Source organism: Chiroxiphia lanceolata, chromosome 1, assembly GCF_009829145.1.
Source record: "Chiroxiphia lanceolata isolate bChiLan1 chromosome 1, bChiLan1.pri, whole genome shotgun sequence".
In the NCBI taxonomy this organism is placed as follows: Eukaryota; Metazoa; Chordata; class Aves; order Passeriformes; family Pipridae; genus Chiroxiphia; species Chiroxiphia lanceolata.
The window spans coordinates 25,296,673-25,319,598 of NC_045637.1; the positions used below are offsets into that span (position 1 = coordinate 25,296,673).

General features: G+C 38.5%; 1 protein-coding gene across 1 annotated transcript in view; it reads left to right on the forward strand.

Moving 5' to 3' along the window:
• The window catches only part of TRIQK (triple QxxK/R motif containing), a 62,005-nt gene that overhangs the window by 3,909 nt on the left and 35,170 nt on the right, over window positions 1-22,926 (forward strand). The window contains exon 2 of the mRNA XM_032710996.1: window positions 15,446-15,527. Within this exon, the coding sequence (XP_032566887.1) occupies window positions 15,467-15,527 (61 nt within the window). The 5' untranslated portion in view covers window positions 15,446-15,466. The remainder of the gene's footprint in view (window positions 1-15,445; window positions 15,528-22,926) is intronic.

The following is a 22,926-nucleotide window of genomic DNA, read 5'->3' on the forward strand; positions in this document are numbered from 1 at the left end:
AGGAAGGAACTCTGTTTCACATAATGACAAACATAGATGGTCACTGGTACAGCAACAGAAGAAGAAAAAGTTCTTGCTTATGTTTCCAAATAGGTGTTGAATTAATACAGCTTTAATATCCCAAAATTATCTGCAACAGCCTATGATTCCTGATACATTTTTACTTGTTAGAGTTATGTTTGAAGGTCATGGGAAAATGTCGAGGCATCCCAGGTGCTTTTGTATGCACAAAGATGCTCCTGTAGTTGAGTAGGTTGAGTAAACACTTCAGGCATTCTTGACATGGTCAGTGCTAATTCCCTTGTTTCTCGTTTCTTTTGCATTTTTTTTTAGCCACAGGGCTAAAAATCAGCATTAGTGATTTTTAAGTTTTATTCTGCCTCTCTAACTACACACTGCAGTGATACAATGGAGCTTTACACAATACAGTTTATTGTGTCCCAGGACTTTTTGCAGTTTTAAATATGATAATTCATACGTCAACAAAATATTGTTTATTCATGTGTTGTGATTGTTCTTGTCATTGTCTTTCACTCAGTGTGTTTCACCATCAAAAACAAGGCAGATTGGGAAGAAACACCGTGATGAATTAGCCAATGTAAACCCAATAGCAGTTGTAAAGAAGGATGGGCAATGGGAAAGGAAGGGAAGGCTGCAATAGAAATCCAGGAATGGATGTTGAGCTGGAGAAGTGAATAAATGGGGAAAGACTGTTCTGACAGCAGAAGCTTATAGTGGGAGAAGTCCTTTACAGCAGAAAGGACAAGTGTGAGAGAGGAAAAAAGCAGAGGTTAGCACTAATAATAATAATTTAACATTGAGAATGGTATTGGGAAGTTAAAATCCAGAGGGCAAGCTGAAGCACACATTTTGTACACAAGTTTATTGTCAGCTATTAATGCTGTTATTTCTAGTCTTAGGTAAGACAACAAAATAAAAGGTGGCATTTGTGTCATCTGTAGTTGGTTGCCTCTAGCCAGAAACCAAATTTATCCACATGTATTTCTGTTGAAATAAATAATGGAACAAAATAATAACCTTTTATGTCATGAACTGGTTTTTATACTGGGAAAACAGATTGGGTTGGAAATGTAGTAGATTTCAAAGTTTCAATTGTTTTCTCTCCGGCTGTCTTGTGTGGTGTAAATGAAGAAAAGGTTAAGTCTACCCATGATAATTCCTTCTCACATTTATGTTATCAATCAGCCTTTGTATCTTTTTGTGCTTTTATCTGTTGTGTTTTCATTGTAATCTTTACATGTGAAGTTCTCAATTCTACAAACTCTTACACTGAAATTTATTCACAAATGGCTCTGACAGATGTGCTCTGGAAGCCTTAGATGCTGTGGTTTAAGATGCTGCCAGCTGGTCTCTTATCCCCACTCCTCAGACTGCAGTCTGTAAGGAAGAGCCAGCAATACCTGTGCTTCAGTTCGCTTCCCTTGCCTGAACTCACATTTCTTTTGGGTGACTTGTGCTGATGCAGAGGCTGGGAATGGGATCCCAGGTCCTGGGGACAGATCTTACACCTTCTTGTCCTTTCTTACAAGTTGCTCACTCCAGCAGAAAGATGATTAAGCACCTGGGTCAGCAACATCTTACAGCTTCTCAGACACTCAAAGTTTGTTTATGAGACCCCCCTGTATTTTTAAGTTGAACATGTTTAAAACTCTCTATTTTAAATTACCTGTATTTTCAATTTGTTACTGTACCAAGTCAGTGTGGAGGACATTTCCATACCTGGTTTTACCATACCAATCTCTACTTAAACACTTACCCCATGGTTTTGTCTGCTCTTAAAAGTGATCATGCCTAAAAACCACAGATCTTTCTTTCATATAATATGTATGCCATAGAAATTGTTTCAGGTTTTAGTGTTGTTCTCATTGTGTGTGGAGCTGATTATGTTGCCTCCAATTAAGATTGCATCAGTTACTGCTAGACCAGTTTTGTATTACTTATGCTCTTGCCAAAAGGAAATAGTTAACCTGAAGCAGTGTTTTGTTTTGGTTTTGTGTGTTGACTGTCAAACTGAAAGTACATTGTTTATATAGCTAACATTTAAATTTGATTAGGTCCTTGATTTACTGTTACTCAACTAAAATTAATTTTAAAATTAGGACTGTACAGTAAAATAAAATGGATAAAGAGCTGGTGAGCTGCCAGCACTCAGAAATAATGGCTGGAGGCCACTGTCGAAGGCTGAGAGTGTTGAGGACTTTCCCCAGTGTTTGTGTCAAGTGTGATGTGCTTTGCAGTTTTGGTCAGTTGTCTGTGTGTAAACATAAAAACAATAGTGACAAACAGTGGATGGTTCAGTGATTGCTGGACTGATAAAAAAAAAGATGTTTAAAGCAAGGCTGAGATCATGGTAACAGGAGTCTGTTAAAGTGCAGTTTATCTGGGTGTGTGGAGGAGCAAGGAACGCTGGAGGTGTGTGCAGAGTGGAAGATTTTTATCTTGTAAAGCTGTGACTGGGGGAAGACTTGGAGGTTAGTGAGGAAGCTCCTGTAGCCAAAGGGGATTCAAGTGTAGGACAGTGTCAGGAAGAGCTGGTGCTGCCTAGTAGAGGTGAGGAGAGAGGTAGGAGCATGGTTTAAATCCGTTTAATAAGACCAGGGCTGGAATGATGCATCTAGTTTTATTTCTATGAAAACCATGTCCTGAAAAATTTGAAAGCATGATGAAGGTCCTGAAAGACACAGACTTAGTTCTGTTAATAGCACTGCCTTTGGTAGGTGGGCTTGAGAGTGGGTTTGTTGTGTTCCTTCTGACCCCAGGTCTGCCCTACCTCACCCACTGTGGACCTCAGCAAGCTCTGTTACCTCTCCCACCCACCTGGCTGCTTCAGAGGCCCTCCTACATACATAGTGTTGAGTGTCCTAAGTGAGGCTATGCCACATCTGTGAGAATTTATCATTTCTTCCCTTTACAGATGACATGAAAAACATTGTTTCTATTTTGTTGTGTATATATGTATATATATATATATTTGCAGCATGGAAAGCTTTTTAGAATATGTGTTTCAACTAACTTAAGTATGGTTATAATGGAACCGCTAAGAATTGCAGCAACTGATAATTTAGTGAGTTTTTTAGTTCTGAAATCACAGGATGGTCAGAGCAAGGGTGGATGTTGCTTTCTTTGGAATTTTTTTGACGTTATTTAATTTATGAATGAATCTTTCTGTAAATTGGAGTGGAAAGGTTAATAAAGCATTCTTAGCTGCTTACTTTTTTTTCTGAAAGACAGGATAATTTGAAAGCCTGTGTTATTTCAGTATCTTTCTGGGTATATGAAGCTAGAGACCAATAGGCTAAATAGGAAGAGGGTATTGAGGGAAAATTATTATAGAGACAAAATCTATTGAAAAGAGCTTAAGACTATTTTCATTTTAAGTACACCAGTGGGGTTAAATAATATTAGTAACTTCTATTAGAGTAACAGATCATAATAATTTAAAACAAAAGTTCCCAGCGCACTTGCTAATATCCTTTATGGTTTCAGTAAAACACATATGAAATAATTTACAAAGCAAAGCTTCTGGATGAATTCTTCCAGCTCTGCATGGGAAGAGTGCCTGTTTATCTTCATGCATGTTTATAGAGACCCGTGGAAATTATGATCTAAATGTGGGTACCGTACTAAAACATAGCCATATATGCAGAGTAAAGAATTCAAAGCACTTGCATTCTGTCATTTATTGCACACAAGTAATGTATATTGTATAGGCTTGGTTCAATTCTGTATTCTGACCATAGAAGGACTCTATAGAATATGTACTGTATCTTGAGAAGACCTTCAGGGGGTGGAGTGGTGTGTAGGAAACCACTCAGGACAGTGGCTCCCTGACCAAACTTGTTTCTTGTCTGGTTTTGAGCCTTCAGACTTAAGCACTGTCATTGCTGAAAATAGTGAAGAGCTGGAAGGATGTACTAAAGTGTTATACATTTTCATTTACTCACGGTATTAAAATAAATAAATAGATCAGTGTGGAAACAACTGGGACAGCTGTAAAGCTGAACGCATTGGATAAAGTATTTCAGAAAGTAAAAGTAACTTAGCTAAAGTCCTTTTCAGAGTTGACCCACCTCTCCTTAAACTTTTAAGCTTGGTTACGGAACTGTACAGCTATTGGGAGAGTAGTGGCCAGATGGGGCAATTGTAGCAGGAAGAGAGCAGACCTGCAGTTTCTTGTGATGTTAGTGTGTTCTAACCAAAACCAAACCAAACTCATTTTACTGTATGCTCTAGAAGGGGTTTTTTGTCGTTGTTTTTATGTCATCTACAAGGCTAAATTTCAGGCACTGCATCCTCCTTCTCCTAATGTGCAGGAAATGCTGCAAGTGGGCTTTTGTGATTTTTTTTTTGTTTGTTTGTTTTCTTTATGGCAGTGCTGAAGCATAAATACTCCTTTGACTCTAGCTAAAGGCATGTGCAAACCCCTAGTGCTTGGAGAGATGCACTCAGGAAATTAGAGCAAACAGAGTGGATTGTCATCTGCCTTTTTATCTTAGGCTACCGTTCCTGAAGAAATGCTTGCAGCTACTCATCGAATAATCTCTTTTAGGAGTCCCATAACTATTCCATTCATAACTGGTTTGAGGTATAGGAATCTCTAATCAGAGGTATTTTTTTAGACCAGAGGAGGCCAACCTTTCACATGTCAGAATCCAGGATCTTAAAAAGATGTGCCGTCTCCTAAAGCAGCAACCCATCAAAAAGTGTTCAATTTTGTATTTCGCTAATACTTTTATAATAAGTAGAATTTCATGTGTACCATATGACTTGAAACATCCAAAGTAATATTTTTTTTTCAATGTGTTTGTCTCAGTTGGTGTCATCCTTTCCTTTGGTGTTTTTCTGGACAATGAACTCTGCAGCAAAATGTCTTCCTTGTGACACATGCACACTGTTCAGGAGCAGAGGGAATAGATGGGGTCACAGTCTCCTCCCACCCCATTCCCATTAGTGGGAAAAGCTGTGAAAAGAGCCCAAGCAGACATTTGCACAAATACTTGCATCCAGCACCTTCAAACATTCATATGACATTCTGCTACTTCAACTGATAATTTTCTGCTGGTCGATAATTTTCCTTTTCGCTGCCTTTCTTTCCAACTGCACTCCATGCTTTTCTCTGTCTTAAAATGAGGCAAGTAAGCAGTTTACCAGACTTTCTGATGGCTATCAAAGCTTATTTTTTCATTTGGTGCATAGAGGTTTTAGCCTGATTTTGATCCATGCCTTTAGTTCAATTTGTGTTCAAGATTCAGATTTTTGATGGATATGAATGATCTTACATTCTCCTCTTTGCCGAAATAGAATATAAAGCTCCCAAAAAGCTTACTTTATTCTTTATCTTAAAAATCATTGCCTTTAATGGAATCTCTAGGTAGGTTTCAGGAGAGCCAAGTCTTGAGCAATTTAGATATAATCTGCAGAGAGTGTGCTTGGCGTATTGTTTTGAACTACTTTCAAACTACTGAGCCAATATTATTTAAGCTGTATTAAAGTCTTCACCCAATTATGGTGTAATCCTTCAAAACCAATAGAGTAGGACTTGGTTTTGAAAATGCTGCTGCTAACATCTATTGGTCTGTTCACTAAGCCTGGCTGTTAAGCTCATTATTAAGTGCTGCAGGGCTGAACTTTACATTTTATATGTTAACACTAAGTTAGCTACTGGTTTATCTGCTGGATTTTACCTCAATTTTAAAGAAGAAAAAAGTACAAAAAAAAGATGTATTGTGTTAATACCAATGAAATTCGTGTCAACTTTATCTTCTGATCTTTATGGGGAAGATCTGCATCTGGACTCAATCCTGTGCCATGTGGTCTAGGAAGACCCTTTTTGAGCAGGGAGGTTGGACCAGATGACCCACTGTGGTCCCTTCCATTCTGTGATTAACAGGTTACACTGTGTTTAATCAGTTACTGAAAAATGGAGGAAAACATAAATGCCAAACCCACCAAATTAAAACTCTTTACACTTAATGTTTCTTTTGCCTTGTGACTAGAATAGATTTATTTTTTTTTAAGCTGAGTTGCTCGTCTGAACGCCTAATACAGCATGTGAAAGAAAACATAATGCATAAAAACTATTTTCCTTCCTTCACAGATCAGTCTATTTAATACTTATTGAGCTGTAGTAGTTTCAGGGAAAGGAAAAAAATGCACATTCATTCTGAACACTGGATAGAAAGATTACCTTTTAAGTCCTTTTGAATACCAAGTTTAGTAATGGAACTAATAATTCAGTTTTGCTGAAGTGTTACGATTAGGTCTACGTGGACTGAAGTATTATTTGCTGCTGTCATTTGTAGTGTGCTTTCAACTTCTTTAAGCTTGCTCGGGGTAAGAAGTGTAGCAATCATTAGGCTATAAACGTGATGACCAGTTTTAGCAATTAGAATGACTTGAAGTCACATGATGGAACGTTGAGTTATATTACAGTGGAATATGTCACAGAAGGGCATGTTTGTCTGTCTCCCGCCTTTGTGCCTGTGTGGCTTATTTGTGGCTGTTTTCTCTTTTGGTTTTCAGTTATTAGGTTGATTTTATTTGCTGAGAGTTGGGTTTCTGCTTGAATGATAGACAAATTCAATGAAAATGGAGTCAAAATAGATGGAATATCAATATTAGAATTAATGGGGAAAAATTAAGCTAAAACTTAGCCTAATATACTTCAAAAAGCGTGTTGTTTTTTTTTTTAAACAGCGTGAGAAGAAAGGAAAAATTCCAGCAGTTTCAAACTGTCTTGTTTTGATGTATTACTTCAGAAAAACTACTTTAGTTTTTATATAATTCACTCAGAAATCTTGTGGTTTTAATAGTCCAAGATAATGCAAGGGAAAAGAAAGGCACAATATAAACAAAAGGCACGATCAATTTTTGTGTGTGTGAATAACTTAAGAAGTTACAAGATTTATTCTCACTGAAGGTGTTATCCCATTTTACAATATTGAAAACTTTGTAAAACCAACTGTCCTCTGGATGGTCGTGAACTGTAGTTTAAAATTAATATACTAAAGGGAAGGGTAATTATTCCCTAAGTATTTCTTCTCACTTAAGGAAGAATCAGAATTTCATTTCCATCAAAATGAACCTAAGCTTAAAAACCTACAACTGAGAAATTAACAAGTGTATATAATTAAACCACTCAGGCTTATAGCAAGCTCTGTCTTGTGGCAGTCCCAGGAAAGTATCATCTAGGAAAAATGGAATTTTTGTCAGTTCCCAAAATTAAAGGGAGAGGAGAATAGAGAAGTTATTTTCTCATTTAAAGAAAGGAAATCACTCTTTCCTTGCTATAACACCTTTTTTTTTCTTGGTTTGGAATAAGACTTCAGGAAAACCATGTAGGATTCTATTAAATTCAAGAATGGCAACTTCATAAGATATTAGAAGTGAAGTGCTCAGGCAGACTTAGCTGATTTTGAAATTTAAGGTCTATGACCTCTAGCTTTATACCTGTTATTTGAATTATTCCCTACTTCATCAAAGGAAATGAGTGCTGAAGGGGTGTATGATGGGCATCAGAGAGGGAGTAAAACTGCCTGGATTTAAATGAACTGCCGAATGTTCACTTTTGACGCTTCAATTACTGAGGTGGAGCAAATAATTGTTTCTCATTGTTGCTCTTGACTCGATGAACTTCTAACTCTGGAGGCAGAGGGTGTGTGCTTCATTTGTGTCTTGTGCAGTTGAGGTGGTGGTGATGTCCTCTGCACTTCCCCTCATACCACAAGGGTGGCTGTACAGCATCTGTGGTCGCTCCCATGAAAGCTGTATCCATGCTTGGCAGATGTGCCTCTAGGCATTGGGATAGTCTGGATGCCTATTCTCTTTCTACCCTTTTTAGCTCTGATTTCTACCGTAGTCCTGTGTCTGTCCCCTGCACCTTCTCCCCCTCAAAAAAAGGAAGTTTAGACAGATTCTGTTATTTTGAAGAATGTTATTCTGAAATACTGCATATGATGTCATTTATTGTGTAATTTTCACTTTAGCAGATATTGCTCTGGGAATTACTGCATTTTGAACTGTCTGGCAAGACAGAATTGAGCCACATATATGCTTTTTTTCCTTGATGAACTTCTTTAAGGATATCTTCTTGAGACATCAGTGCCATCATAGATTCATAAAAATGAAAAAAAAGTTCATCCTTGAATGTTTGGAATTTTAAATTTGTTAGATGAAAATCTGTCTTCATATTAAATATATGTTTCACAGATGGTATAGCTCTACTCATATCTGAAGTGAGTAGGGAATTTTTTTCTGAAGACAAATAGCATCCTAATAATGAAAAATAAACATAAGGTACATAGAATCACTACAAGTAAGAATATTCTGCAAAATGTCATGCTTTTTTATTACAAGTATAACACCAATTGCTAAATAGGTATCTTCTGTATAAGTAATGTTTTTATTAAGTGAGTTTTGGCCTAGTACATTTTGATTCTTCTTCCTGTAGAAGCTGTGACAAACTATATTCTACCAGGAATGGAAGGAACCTTTTGACATTTTTAATAACCTATTTTTGCTTAGGAAAATGTAGTGGGTTGACCCTGGCCAGATACCAGGTACCCACTAAAGCCACTCTTTCACTCTCTGAAACTGGACAGAGGGAAGAGAAAAAAAAAACCAGCTAAGAATTCCTGAGTAGAGATAAGAGCTGGGAGAGGTCAGTTACTGATTACCTTCACGGGTAAAACAAGACTCAGAGGGGGGATAGTACTTATATTTATTACTAACCAGATAAGAGCCAAAGAGTGAGAAATAAAACAGTCTTAAAAACACCTTCCCCCCACCCCTCCTTCCTTCCATGTTCTCCCTCTTCCCCCCCAGCAGTACAGGGGGATGGGAATGGGGGTTGCAGTCAATTGTTCTTTCTGCTGCTGCTCAGGGAGAGGAGTCCTTCCCCTGCTCCTGTGGGGTCCCTCCCACAGGAGACAGTCCTTGATGGACCTCTCCAGTGTGAGTCCATTCCTCGGGCAGCAGCTCTTCCCAAACTGCTGTCCCATGGGTCACTCCTCCATGGGGTGCAGTCCTTCATGCATCAGCTGTACCGTTGTGGGAACCCCACAGGGGCCACAAGTCCTAGGCAGGAAAAACCTGCTCCAGTGTGGGCTTCCCTCTCCTCGGGCTGCAGGTCTCCGGCTGGACCCTGCTCCATCTTGGGCCTCCCACGGGGTCACAGCCTCCTTCCTGCATCCACCTGCTCCAGCATGGGCTCCTCCATGGGTTGCAGGTGGGTCTCTGCACCCTGATGGTCCTCCATGGGCTGCAGGGGCACAGCTGCTCCACCATAGTCTGCACCACGGGCCACAGGGGCACAGCTCCGGCACCTGGAGCACCTCCTCCCCCTCCTTCTGCCACGGTCCGAAATGGGAAAAGGATCATGCAACAGCACAAAGGGGTTGGAGCAAAGTAGAAGGTTACTCTGAGCTATCGCATTTTATTCGTTTCAGGAACTCACTTATGTAGGGTAGGATGGTGAAGGTTCCAGAACTGGGGGTGGAGACACACCATATATGGAAAGGGTAGGAGGGGCTCAGACCTTATTAAGGTATAGGGGAGGAGAAATGTCCAAATAAAGGCATTTAGGGGCGGAATAATACCAAATAAGGAAATAATGCAATGCAGTAAATTCTAGCCAATCAGAAACAAGGAATAGAACATAAGGGAATAAACATATTAGAATTTGATAAAACTGGGGTACAAAGCTTTTCAAACCATGCATTAACAATTCTATAACTGTCCTTTGGTAAAGTTAGTTTCTCTTCTCTGTAATGACAAGGTTTTTAAGGCAGCAGCAAGTGTCCATGTGCCTCTCTCATCTTTCGTACACTTCTCAGCATTTTTGGAACTTCTCCCAGTCTTCTCTTGTGCCCACTGCATCCTTCTGCACTGACCTGGGTGTCTACGTTGTTATTCCCATGTTCTCACTCCGCTCTTCCCTGGCTGGAATTTCTTCTGCGCAACAATCTTTTGTTCTTAAATATGTTATCACAGAAGCGTTACTATTACTTCTAATTGGCTCAGCCTTGGCCAGCGGCAGGAAGTCCATCCTGGAGCCATCTGACATTGGCTCCACAGGACAGGGGAAGCTTCTAGCACCTTCCAACAGAAGCCACCCCTGTAGCCCCTTCCACCCCGCTACCAAAACCCAGCCACAGAAACACACTACAGAAAGCAATTTTACATAAATACAAAGTCTTTTTAAAAAATCTTGTTCAGGTTTTGCAACTCCTGAAATTTTCACTTTGTTCCTGGCTGTGAGTAAAGTTCATGATAATCTTTTCAACTCTTCAGATGTTTAAAAACATTTAGCAAAAGTATGTAGATTTTTGGTAAAGGAGCAAATGCAAATATTTAGACCTAAATATTCCCACCAAATTTTAGGCACCCTGAAGAGGTTTAGGAGCATAACAAGAAAGCAGTATTGCCGGAGGTGATTTACTTTCCTTACCATTACATATCTTTCTTCAGCCATTATAAAGGGAGTAGAGGTGGCCTCCTGTATAACTTGTGTGTCTCATGTTCCTGAAATTTAGTGGAACTAATCAGGGCTGTTGATGGAATTTATTTTTCATAATATATTGCCTTAAGATTATGAAACATTCAGGCGAATACACTGAAAATTCATATGAACTATTACCTGTGTATTACTTTCGTTAAAAAAGTGCAGAGCTAATTTCATGGGTTTTGTAGGTACTGTATAGCTATCAAACAACAGAGCGAGCTGCTTTCCCTAGAGTGCAAAGGGCACTTAGTGGAAGTAACAATATATGTTTTGTTCCTAATGCTTACGTGAAGCTGTGAAACAGCCTGATATATGTCAGAATAACAGTTGTAGTTCCTTTATGATTTGAATCTTGGGATGTGGTACAGCGTTTGTGGTCCTTGTGTAGAAAGTTAAGATTATTTTAATATCTCTTCCAGCTGGAGTTACGGATCCTGATTTTTTGATTAATTTTCTCGAATTTAATTGAGTTTAAATCACCTTTGCTGCTTTCAAGATTAAGTTAAGAAATGTCAGATTCCTTTTATTAAAAGAAAAATAAATAAATCTCGAAATAAAGCAAAAGTAGATTCTGCAAGAAGCAACATGGGCAGGGTACTCTTTCCTTTGAAATAACAGTCTCATCCTTTGAAAGAGACTTTCCAGAGGAGTGGTGAAGACTGCTGTAAGACTTATCAATAAAACATGAATTTATTTTATTTTCCAATTTTTTTTGTGCAAGGTTTTTTTAAATAGCGGTGGTAAAGATTTCTAAATTCTTTCTCTTGGTTGAAGTATGGTTGAAGAATTCAACTGCATTGTTCTTGTAGTTCTAATTGCAGGCTTCTTCCACTGCTATACAGATAGACCTTAACTACTGTACTTCAGCAGTATACCAAAAGAAGTCAATTAAAATAACCAACAGCAGTTATTTCTAAAATACCCAAAATGTTCAGATTATGAACCTGCATTGCATCCAACAAAACAAACAAAAAAGGAATTATTTTTAAGGTAGATAGGTATTTGCAATTAAAGATGAGCACATACAGAGATGCTGAAGACTTGGTACAATAGTGTTACATTTGTAGTGGTTCTTTTCTATCCCGAAGTTTTACTTGCTTTTCTCTCAACTGTCTAGTAATACTTCAGCTACAGAACCAGTCATTTCATTGATTATTTCTTTTACGTGCCCTCTGTTAGGTAACTTACTGTTGAAGAATACAGACATACTATCAAATATCACTGGTAAGAAAGTTTGTGTGCATGAACATATGTATGTCTTTTGAGTGTTCACTGGTTCACATTTTAAGCTTTATCACTGTTATTAATCATTTGTATTGCACCAATGATGTTCAAAATGTGCTATATAGTTCCTATTCTTATTTTTATTAGTATTTTTACTAATTATAAGTTTTCTATTTCATTAAAGAAATGCTGCTTCATTTTCTTTTTTTTTTTTTTTGATATACAAAATGCTATGTATATATCAAGAATAGTGAGCTGGGATTCGAACACTCCTGTAGCCAGACCTTGAATGGACATTCAAAATTAGTTTTTATCTCACAAAATACTATTGATAGTTGAAAGAAGAGAAAAATAAAATCACGTATTTCTCTGAGAGTATAAACCTTTAAAGGTGAATTCCTAGAGGGAAAGTGAAAGGGGGTGAAAAAAGACTGAAGGGTACCACAAAAACAAAGATGTCTTTTAATCTTGTAGTATCTCTGAAGCAGAAATAAACAAAAAAATCATTCGTTTGGGCCTCACTTTGTTTTCTTAAAACCATCTTATATAAAAGCTTGAAAGTTGAGGACAGCTCACGTTGCCTTCATATTGTCTGAAATTACTCTTGAAGTATTTTTAGTTGCCAGTAAAAGGAGCAGTGGCAAGCTCCTTATGTGTTTTTTAAAATTGCTATGTAGTCATTAAAATTTCAGGGAGTTGAAGGCTGATTGGGATGCATGCAGCATGGCAGGCTGCCTATCCCTTTGGTTGGTGAAGAAATTCAGGAGAAGCCAGATCCTCCCCTTGCTGATGTCAGAGACAGCAAAATGGCCAGAGACTCGAGTGCAAATCTCATTTACAGTGAAGATGACCTATTATTCTAGGGTGACCACTGCTATTTTAAATGGGGAGAATTAGTTTTGTGACTCATAAAGGTTTCAGGCTTTTCCTTTATGTAAAAATGATCAGAACGTTACACTGAAAACCACTCCTACAGCAAGGTTCATAAATAATAAATATTACCTCTTATTAATCCATATTTTAGCTTAAGTCTGGCTCATGGCAAGTTGCTTCCTCAGGGAATACGGGATTCTTTACAAGAGAAGGTGATGAGCCATAGTCCCCAAGGAATTAAATTGTGAAAACAATCTCAGTTTTATACATGCTAATATAGATCCGTTATTCCCTTTCCACATCTATCACAACACATTCTAAATTGTGGCTGATCTTTTATGCAAATAGCTGTCTTATTAGACATCGGGCTGCGTGTGCCAATGTCTCCATGGGTTTCTCGGGTGTTTGCTATCTAACCATCAAAGCAGTGGAAATGAATGATGATTACTGCATCCCTTTGAAGAACAAAGAGTTGAGGTTCTAAATGTGGGAGTCGGTGACACTGATCCATGTAGACAAACGCGAGTATCTCTGTGGCTCGTATTAAGTCATAAAGAAATAAGTCATTAAGAAATAATTTTTGCCTGTGTTTTCTTCTTGTGTTTTATTGGCATTGCTAAAACTGCAAACATCTTTCACGGCTGATGTTTTGTTACAAAACATTAGTAACTATTGAAATTGCAAAAGGCAAGTAAAAACAGTCTCTAACAGTGGTGTAAAAAGGCCAAGAACTAGTTTTGCAGTGTAAAAATGTATCTGTTGTCTCCTCAATTAGCTGAAAGTTCAAATAGTTCTTTTATTAATTATTATGATGTGAACGTTATTTGCGAAATGCAGCTCAGTCTAGAGAATTTCTGGGAAGTGTAATAGAAGGCAAAAAAACCCCAACCTAGTGGATTACAGTTCACTGCTTATGTGTTTTGCATAAAGCAGGGAGTATTCTCTGAATTCAACCAAAGTAATGTATGGAAACATTAGAACACTATAATTGAATTTTCAGTTCAGAATAAAAAATAGTAGCAGTCTTCTGTACCTTGCTATTATTCCTGAATACATTTAAAAAAGGTTGCTGACTTTGGAGCATCTAAGTTAATTCTATGCCCTGTGTCCCACATGTGAAATTAAGGAGCCTGGATTTGTTGCTTTTCATTAAATTCTAATAGTTACTACAGAATAGATAAATACAAAATAATAAACTTTGTGGTTTTAAAATGCACAAATAACTGGGCGAATCATTTCTGCAGCTATATTTTAACCCTTTTTTGAAGCTATGAAGGAAATAACGATGAATGTTTAAGCTTGGGATGCTGACAGTAGGCTATTCAGCAGTGCTGTGGCATGCTTTTTGTTTCATGATTTGGCATCTCAGTGCCTTCAAGGGCTGCATTTCCCAGACAGCGTGTCTTGGCAGAGACTAGGGAAGCTTGTCTTGCTATAACACAGCTGGTTATGCCTAACAGAAAAGTACAACTCTTGCAGATACTCTAAGGCCATATGTGCACAATCTGCAGATGGTTTGTGGCTATCCAGGGTGATTCAGCCAAAGTTTGCCCTTTGCATTGTGCTCGCCAAGGCGGGTTGGGAAAAGGCAGGGGTTGGCTGCTGTGCATCTTTAGTGCTTGAACCACAAATCTGACACTTTTGGAAGATGTCAGTCCTCTCGTGAGTGCAGGCGTTGATGTTGGGACTTTTGTGTCATAGAGGCAGTCAGATGGGTGGCTTATCATCACTGTGGTGCGTAATGTCTTCAGCCCGGTCCAGCTGGTTCAGTCTCAGTGTTTTGAGCAATAAGTACGACTGCAAAAGCCAGTTATTTCTTATTAAGGAAAAAGAGGTGAAATTAGCATGTTTGTAGGATCTTTCTGTATCGTTTGAGTGGCAGCCTTGTGAGGGGATGAATACAAGACCATAAGGTTTTGCATGTTATAAGGTACATTGGAAATTTGCTATAACACTATTCAGATGATGCTTTTTCCAATACATGGGTGGTGTGGGAGCACCAGTGTACCAAAAAGAGCATCTTTGGATGGATCAGAGTGCACTTCTCTGTGCAATCCTAGTGTCACCTGCTTACACTGTGCATGAGAAGCCCATTCAGGAGCTGGGATGGTTGTTATGTAAATGCACTGAAGATGATTTAAACTATTAATACCATGGCTGAGAGGTGTAAAATGGACACAGACCCAGATGTCAGTTTTTGTTCTCCACTTTCTTTTGATTCACAGATATCTAGACCTCATGGCAGGAAGGTAGGAGAGTGTGGGGTTGCTGTGTTTTAGGTATCTGTTCCTCCCTTTTGCTCAAGGTGGCTGGAGGGATGTGTCTGCAGGTGGGTTTCCCGAGCAATTACATCTGTGGGTGCACACATGCCTAGTCCTGCCTCTGACTCCTGTGTGTAGTGTCAATATGTTTGCCAATAATGGAAACAGCTCACAATACTGCATTCACTCCCTGGTTTACTAAAGAAACAAATTATATAAGAATGTAATTCAGTGGTATCAAATGCGGAATTACAGTGCAATCAGTTTAAATCCTTTCTTTTTTCTTTATTTTTATTCAAACTAACAGGCATTATGTAATGTTAATAATCCATGCAATGGAGAAAAAGGTATGTTTAGAATGTATCTAATAGTCTTCGGAATAGTGATGATTAACTCCAATGTCTCATTGTACTCTGGGAAGGCTTATGTCTTTGTGTATAATCATGTAAATGTTGCTTGTTACCATTTTTTCTGATATTATAAGTAATAGATTTTCTTAGTAATTTATTTAGGAATAATGTTGTGCTTTTGTGGTTTTTTGTTGTTGTTGTTTTCTCTAATACAGTGATTTTTTGGATTGAAAACAATGGGTAGAAAAGATGCCTCTACATCAAGGACTCCTGTTGACCAGTACAGGAAACAGATAGGTAAGAGTTCAAAAGAAAAGTTTGTCTGCTTTAAAAAAACCTCTTTTTTTTTTTCCAGTCAGACCAGCTACTTTAACAAAATGTATTATTCCTCTTCAGAAACTTAATTTTGCAAATGCTGTTGACTAATTCATTCAGTAAAACCTTTTATGAAGGCAGTGTTTTGAGTAACTTTATCAAGTTCATGCTCTGTGTTTGGAAATACTAGTGAAATACTGCAATGAAGTGGCTTCACAATGTTTCTGAACTGTAGGAACTTTCCTTATTTTCCTGATTGTCTCTAATTTCAGATATGGGCATTTGTAACAAAATGCTCTTCCTCATTCATAACACTTTTTGAAACACTGAATGACACAGACCTTTACATTGTATAACTGCATTTATTCTCACATTAATGGAATACTTTAAACATGTTAATAATTTCTTTCCTTATGTCTTTTTCTGTCCTTACCTGTTGCATATGTAGGTAACATGTATACAGAGTATGCACATGCACACATGTACGCTCATATAGATACTTATACAGCAGGCTCAAATCCCTATTTCTTTGCTTAAATGCAAAGGTGACTTATTTTTGAAATCCATACATGACGATTCTGACTCCACGTGTTAAATAATATTATAAAGCAGTCACCGTATTTAAAAAGTACATATATAAAATGAAGTGCCTTAGTCTATACTCAGTTATTTAAGTAAATTACTTTGTTTTACAGTTGCTAAGCACCCACATCTGTGTTTAAATATGCAGAAAATAGCAAGTGTCTGGGAAAAAAAAAGTTGTTTACAATGTACATTCTTATGGTGAATGAGCTAGGGTTATGTGAATAGTTTTATTTTTATCATGTCTCAATTTTTTTAGTGCTGCCTCATTATTTTAATATAACTGGTTTAGTGGTCTTTTCAACTTCCTGTGAAGTTGAAAGTAAGGGATTATTTTGTATTTTATTTGTTTTAGATAGCTGTGAAATAGTCTATGTTTCTTAATCTTGGGCAGTTTGTGTGGCTGACTTCTTGGCTTATTCTCTGAGATAGTTAGAAACATGGCTGAAAGCTTTTGAGTGCAGGTAAAATGGAAAAATGTTTCAATAGATGAGCTTTCTGCTTTTGTGCGATTTAGATTTTTGTAGAAAACCTTGCAAGGAAACTATTACTCAGTAGATGACACCACAAGTGTTTCACCCAAATGGGTTTGGTGAGAAATGGGAGCCCTGCAGCTCGTCTTCGGGACAACTCCTCCTGTGTAACTGGGTCATTTGAAAGAGGATGATTGTATCAGCTCTCTGGCATTTTCTCCATGGCTGTTTCATCGCAGTCACTTCTTTTTCAGCCATCTCCTTTAGGGTTGCTTTTTTTTTTCTTGTGAATGCTTTCAGGTGACCATGGTTAGAGTTGTTTATTGAAGTCCTCTGTAGGGTGACAGAGTCTGGTGATCAGTGGGATCACTGGAGAGACCCGGGGGATGTAAAGCTGCATCTGAGACTCAAATAATTACCTCCTGCTCTTCCACAATGTAGTCTGTTTCTTGCAAATTACTGCCATGTGGCACGGTGGTTGGACATGTCACACCTGTGAGATGCCAAGACTGATCAGATGTGCCTTGAGCAGGGGAGAGGACACTGTGCTTTAGCAAGGGGCTAAGAGTATTTGTATTGGGGCCAAGCACTCAGAGGGACCCTGTTATGTTGCTGACTCAACAGTTTTGACCTGGCATGTTGTCTGAACAATTTGGCACATTCCCTGTTATACAATGCAGCATCATGATCCATTGGGTACTGCAAAATACAGTGGGGGCTCATAATAAGCTAATTTTGTTTAGATGCGACACATTGCTCTTAACTTGGCAAAAGCAAGTGTTAAAAATTATCAAGGGGAAGAATCTCATGCTGGCAGGCAAATAAACTACATAACTTAGTAGGTGTTTCTGTGATTGTAGTATACTGTAGAGGACAGAGAGCAAGAACTAAAATAGACTGTGCTCTACCTGTGCTCTGCTGATGGTTGTTTCAGCTCCCACTCTGGTCATTCACTGATATAGCTATAGAGTTTGCCAATGGAAATTATTTCTCTGAACTTAATGAATGTGAGAGGGAGAGTTTGACAATAAATGTATGGATACTGTTTTATACTTTAATGTTGCAGGTGTGTGAGTTTTATGTATAAGCATTTTGGGCTAGCTTTAGGCTTGGTAGCTGAACTTGATGGAGTGATCCCTCTAGTCTCATTATGCCTTTAGGTGTATTATAGGACAAATAGGTGTACTGTTGACAGATATGGTCCAATATTGCCCTGACAAAGATAGAAATACTTCAGGTTTTTTGCCATTACTTCTTGGTTTTTTGTTCTTATATAGTTTTGCGTAACTGGAAATAATTCATCCATTTATCACAAGATTGGCAAGGATCAAAGGAGATAATTTCGTCCAACCACCCTGCTCAAGCAGGGACACAAAGAGCTGATTGTCCAGAACAGAGTTCAGATGGCTCTCAAGTATCGCCAAAGATGGACACTCCACAACCTCTCTTCCTATGTTTAACCATCCTCAGAATAAAAGGGGTTTTTTTAATGTGTTTCTGTTTGTGCCCATTGCCTCTAGTCCTGTGACAGGGCACCACTGAGAAGAGTCTGGCTCTGTCCTCCCTTCAGGTATTTATATACATTGATGAGGTCCCCCTTGAGCCTAGTCATCTCCTGGGTAAACAGCCCCAGATCTCACAGCCTTTTCTCATAGGAAAGATGCTCTAGATTCTTCATTTTAACTCCTCTTGATTCTTCTCGATCTGATTTTATTCCAATACTTATTAAAACTTATACAGAAAGAATTTAATTTCTTTCTTAAAATACGTTCATCCAATAAACTCTACATTTGACAGCTTAGGTACTTTCAGGTACTTTTATAGGGATGCTTCAGAGTGAGGCTGTTCAAAGATGACTCCTCAGAATAAAGAATGCCCTAATGCTCCAGGCTCGTTTGTTTTGGAGATGGACATTTGATCACCCTTTTTGAGATAGGTTATATCTAGAAACAGTGAACAAAGTGAGGCTGCACAGGGCCTGTCTTTAAAAAAATTAACTTATCCAATGCATTTAAAGTTCAAAATGTATGCTTGGAGTGATTGCTATCCTTCCTTTCCAGGCATTTGGTATCTATGGATTATTGAAAATATTATGATAGATGCTAGCTGAACAGCTATCTCTTGCTGACTAATGGTGTGATGTTATTTTTTAGCTCACAATTTAATGTTTTCTAGCCTTGCTGGATAGAAGGTAACCAGATTGAAACGTTTTTCATACCTTTTTTTTTGATGGAAAATGGCAGCCTTCAAGGAACAACATGTCACGAAGTCGTATCAACTTCAACACAATTTTCAGTTAGATGTTTAGTGAAGTAATTTGAAATAAAAGCAGATTTTTAATTTCATTTTGTTCCAAGCTTTCTGTTTTGTTCTGAGTTTCCATACGGCATGCCACATGTTTGCTCTGTGCCACAGTTCAAGTTCATGTTGATCACTTCAGTTCAGCCGTTTGCCTTTTCCTCTCCTCCATGAGAGCAGGAGAGGTGTCTTGTTTGCCACTGTGCTGCTAGCAGTTGCTGTTTGCTTCAGTAGCATTTTCAGAGGATTCCCTCAGCACAGAGATTGATACTGCTCTTCTCTGTCAGCTGGCTTTCAGCCATCTCTCCTGCCACCAGCCAAAATTTGTCTGTAGTGCCACTTAAGCAAGTGCTCTGGTATCTGACAGTAGCATTGCTCGTTCAGTGGGGAGCAGAGGCAGTCTTTGAGTTACCAGACCAAACTGGCACTGGCTTTGTGATGCCTATCCCCAAATGGGACAGGAAACAACAGCAGCAATCTTCTCAAACTGGCTTAGGCTGTGCGTGGAGGAGGGAGGATGGCACTGAGGGAGTCTCTCCCCATTCAGATCTCCATAACAGCCAAGGCTGTGAAAGAAGCATGAGCAAAAGTAATTTTAACACTTTTTATTTATCTCTCACTCACATACCCAAACATACACCTGCAGTGCAGCAGCAAGCAGGGCAGCTCCTCTGCAGAGCGTTTCCTTCTCCCTGCTGCTGTTTGTGCTGCTGTGCTTAATTTGCTGGAATCTGTGGAAAGGTGTGAGGCAGTATACATCCTTCTGCATTTATGCAGCTTTGCTCCACAAATGCTGTGAAAATAGCAACAGGTTTTGTACCATATTTGCTTTGTTTACTGTTATGTGTGCTTTAAGTTCCCAGAACAATTCCACATGTATATTTTCCATCCTTCTTCATCTGGTGTGTCGCTTGCTCGGCATGGAAGCCGCAGGATTTGTGGGTAGTGTTCATGACTCGTGTGATTGTGGGATCCTAAGCAGGCATACTGAGAGGATTATAGCATAACTAAAACCTGGTCTACAAACCAGGAATAGACATACTTTTGGCTCCCATTACTATTGTGTTGCTGTAGCATAATTTTTCATGAGGAAAGGTTGTTTGCCAATCATTCAACCTTCAATTTGTAGACTCAAAGGTCTGCCTATTTCTGCTCTGTATCTCCTGACTTGTCAGCTTGATCCTTTAGGAGCTGGTGCTTATATAGGCATAACCCAGGGGTTCTCTGGAGTAAACTAAGCTCCTCACATCCCCTTGAAAGGAGTAAAAATTATTAATGAAAATACATTCTCTTTTTGTTTTGAAAGCACAAGGTGGTAGGCTGAGCATGATGACTCAGTGATGGAAGAGGTACTCATTGGCATCACATGTGCAGAGCAGTGGGGTGGTAAAAGGGACTGGGTGGGAGTACTGAGACGCTGGCTGTACCAGCTCAGGAGGGGAGAGAGAACTGCCCACCTGAACTAACAGATAAAACTCTGTAGGTAAAGTCAGCCCTTTCTGAAACTCCTTGGTGTGGAGACTGGTGACTTTTCCAAAAGAAAGATAACTCATCCTAGTGCCAAGGGTTATGGTCTCACTGTAGCCCTGGTGAGACAGAGAAGAGCTTGGAGGCTAGTGGCAGCAAAAGCATCCCTGGAGTTCCCACCCCCAGCTACCAGCTGGAGCCTGGACCTGTTGTCTCCCTGTCTCTGGAGGGAAGCCTTTCTTGTGTCAGACTGCCATCTCCACTTACTCTACTGCTAAAAAAATTGTCTTTACTCTCTGCTGCCTCACCTTTTCTCTGTTTTCTGTTATTGTTCGCCTTCTCTGTGTTTCTACAGAGTTAGTGTGCCTCCAAGTTTCTTATCCTGAATAGTGCTGTTACATACTCAGAATAAACTGGCCACGAACAGCCTTCATTTTCAGCTTAAAAAAAGGGAAGTGTTATATTTTGATAGTTTCTTCTGAAATACATTGCATACTTTGAAGTGAAATGTCATTGTTTTGTTTTGTTTTGGATCAGGAAATGCTTGTTATCAGCATGAAAATTTCAGATTTAATTTCTGAAACAACAGCAAGAGCAGCAAGAGTAAAAAGTGTTTGGACTGAATTTGTGCTGAAAATTTCAAAATTCCACCATTTGTCACAAAACAGGTGAAATTCTTCTCTGTGAAGAAAAGGCAACAGGACCAGAAGGCAGCATTTACATCAAGATTGCTCTCCTTTGTCACAAGCAAAGGTGTAGCAGGACTGATATCAATGGAATAAAAATGATCCAGTCTATTTTTTTAATTAGTCGTCTTTTTTTCCCCCATATTTGATGTCAGTCACCTATTTACTGTGGGAAAGAAAGGGAGAGGAAAAGTACATAAACAAATACTGACTACTCTGAGACAAAAAGGGGAGAGATCTCTCCTACTATTTATTTACAGTGTAAGAAAACCCCAAGAAATAAGCAGTTCCAATGTACAGAGTTGGTTTTTTTTGCATATGGAACGTTACATTTGCTCTCTTGAATTTTTCTAATAAAAATCTACTATTAAGCACATAATAAAGAGAAGTAAAAAAAAAAGCCTTCCTTTTGCTATTATGTGTGACTGTTGGCAAGTTTTGGAATCTGAGTTTCATACTTCACAGAGATATGCCACTGATACCATGTGTAGTCTCTTTTTTGGAGGAGGAGGTTTTATGAAGAATGAATTTTGGTGTTACAAGAAGGGAACTAGGTCCTTTGGTCAGTGATTCCTTTTCGATTTTAATTTTATGCCAGTGGAATCACTTCTTGGAAACTAAAGCAGGAGCAGCTGAGGAAAACACTGCTGTGAAGTGAAGCCTAGTCTGGCTATACTAATTTAATCCACATTTTGTGACGATTGGGATGTTTTTAAATATGTTCTGTGGAGACTGATGGATTTTAAGCACATACCATTTGTGATCATGTATTTTTTAAGTCCAAAACAGTAAAGCTATATTTTATTGCCTTAGCTTAGAGCATAAAAGGTGATGGTAGATCTATATATGTATTTACGTTTGTGTGGATATTATTTAGACATAGTCTAAATAATAGTCATAGTCCAGACGTAGTCCCAGCCTGAGCAAGGATGGGAGGGAGGGACAGCTGCAGAGCCAGGGCGTTGTGGGAATGGGTACCTACACCATAAAGAGAAGCTAAGGAGAAAGGTGATGTATCTAAACCCTTGCCTCTCATCCCCTCTTCCACAGCAAAAGCTGAGCTTCTTTGAGCTTGTTTGATTATATTGCTTTTACTGTATGTTCATGCTACACTTGTTCGGTACTTTTATACCAACGGAGGCTCATAGTCTGCCCTTATTTTAATCTCATCAACAATATCACCATTTCACTCAGCGGAGTTGCTACAAATTTGTAATAGGTGTAAATGCGAGTGAAATTTGACATGTTTCCAGTTGGTGAATTGCATATCAGCCTGATGTTATTTCAAGAACTTGCAATTCCTGTAAGGTGTCCGGTGTCCATACTGGCTCTCGCAAGGATACATATTTGTGTGTGTACTTTCATTTCTGCAGTCAAAAAAAAAACCAACCTAGAAAAAACTCTTACAATCCTTTACAAAATACATAAAATTTTCACTATAGACACACATAAGCATGTGTATATTACATTCAGAGGCAGAGCAGTTTAACATTTTTAGAAATTCTTTCACTAGGCTTTGAAAATCTTAGCTCATATGTGAAAGCTGGACTTCACAGTACTTACGTCTCAATGTGAATATGTAAATCTAACTTCAGACACCCATTTATAAAAAATCTTAGACATAATTTTTCTATGTATACAGTGTTCATATATATGCATTCTCTTTGTGTGGTGCAGGTGCTTATATTTGTAGGCAATATTACATCAGTATAAATGCAAGGAGCGTTGGGCACTGAACTACAAATATGATTTCCTCTCATTTCATCATAACAAAGCAATGGAGAAGGCATAAGAATGAAATGCCCAGTGCAGATGCATCTCTCAGGATGTGCTTGATAGATGTTCAAGTAGGACATAATTAATAGTTGTAACTGC